The sequence below is a fragment of the Rana temporaria genome, chromosome 8 (genome assembly GCF_905171775.1).
Source record: "Rana temporaria chromosome 8, aRanTem1.1, whole genome shotgun sequence".
Lineage (NCBI taxonomy): Eukaryota > Metazoa > Chordata > Amphibia > Anura > Ranidae > Rana > Rana temporaria.
The window spans coordinates 188,253,196-188,254,776 of record NC_053496.1 but is presented as its reverse complement, the minus strand read 5'-3'; the positions used below and the strand labels follow the sequence as shown (position 1 = coordinate 188,254,776).

Sequence of the window (1,581 nt, the reverse complement as noted above, 5' to 3'; positions counted from 1 at the left end):
TCCTGAGGAACCTCAGACTGTGCAGGACGGTGCCGGACCATCGTATTCCTCTTATCCTGAGGAGCCTCAGACTGTGCGGGACGGAGCCGGACCATCGTATTCCTCTTATCCTGAGGAACCTCAGACTGTGCAGGACGGTGCCGGACCATCGTATTCCTCTTATCCCGAGGAACCTCAGACTGTGCGGGACGGTGCCGGACCATCGTATTCCTCTTATACTGAGAAATCTCAGACTGTGAGGGACGGAGCCGTCCTTCCAACAGATAAGAGGTTTCCCTGTACTGAGTGCGGGAAGTGTTTCAGTTCCAAAAGTAGTCTTAATGAGCATAAGAAAAATCACACAGGAGTGAAGCCGTATTCCTGTCCTGAGTGTGGGAAACGTTTTTCAAAACAGTCTGAACTCACCGTACATCAAAGATTGCACACGGGAGAGAAACCGTATTCCTGTTCTGAGTGCGGGAAATGTTTTTCACATAGGTCCACTCTTTACAGACATATGAGAGCTCACACGGGGGAGAAGCCATATCCCTGTCCTGTGTGCAAAAAACGTTTCATAAGAAAGTGCGATCTTTCCATACATCAGAGATTGCACACGGGGGAGAAGCCGTATTCCTGTCCTGAGTGCGGGAAAAGTTTTTCGCAGACGGCCATGCTTTATAGACATCAGAGATCGCACACAGGTGAAAAGCCGTATTCCTGTACTGAGTGCAAAAAACATTTCATAAGGAAGTCCGATCTTTCCATACATCAGAGATCGCACACGGGGGAGAAGCCATATTCCTGTTTTGAATGCGGGAAATGTTTTTCGCGGAGGGACATTCTTTATAGACATCAGAGATTGCACACGGGTGAGAAGCCGTATTCATGTCCTGAGTGCGGGAAATGTTTTTCGCAGAAGGCCATTCTTGATTCACATCTGCGATCCCACACAGGGGAGAAACCGTATTCCTGTCCTGAGTGTGGGAAATGTTTTTCGCGGACGGCCAATCTTTATATACATCAGAGATCTCACACGGGGAAGAACCTGTATTCATGCCCTGAATGTGGGAAAAGTTTTGTATATAAAAAAGGCCTTGTCTTACATCAGAGATCTCACATGGGGGAAAAGACATATTTCTGTCCTGAGTGCGGGAAATGTTTTTCAAAGATGGCCAATCTTTATACACATCAGATATCCCACACGGGGGAAAAGCCTTATTCCTGTCCTGAATGTGGGAAAAGTTTTGTATATAAATAAAGCCTTTCCACACATCAGAGATCTCACACGAGGGAGAAGCCACTTTCCTGTCCTGAGTATGAGAATAGTCAGTCACAGAAGTCCTCTGTTTACAGTCATCTGAGATTGGACACAGAGGAGAATGAACTTTCCTGGTCTGAGTGAGGGAATTGTTTCTAACTGAAGTCCTGTCTTCCTGTACATCAGGGGTCCCACACAACCCTCGAGGTGTATTAGTGAGTGCGGGAAATGTCTTGTATGTGAATGTTGCTGGACATGTGGGGAAGAAGCACACCCTGATATACACCTCAGATATACTCCATGGCTGATCTTCATCATGTAAGAAACACTTCATAAGGAGATCA

General features: G+C 46.6%; 1 protein-coding gene across 1 annotated transcript; it reads left to right on the top strand.

Moving 5' to 3' along the window:
- Window positions 1-230: 230 nt before the first annotated feature.
- LOC120909736 (gastrula zinc finger protein XlCGF49.1-like) lies at window positions 231-1,373 on the top strand. Its single transcript, XM_040321463.1, has one exon. The coding sequence runs from the start codon at window positions 497-499 to the stop codon at window positions 1,235-1,237; it is 741 nt and encodes a 246-aa protein (XP_040177397.1). The 5' UTR covers window positions 231-496; the 3' UTR covers window positions 1,238-1,373.
- The last annotated feature ends 208 nt before the right edge of the window (window positions 1,374-1,581 follow it).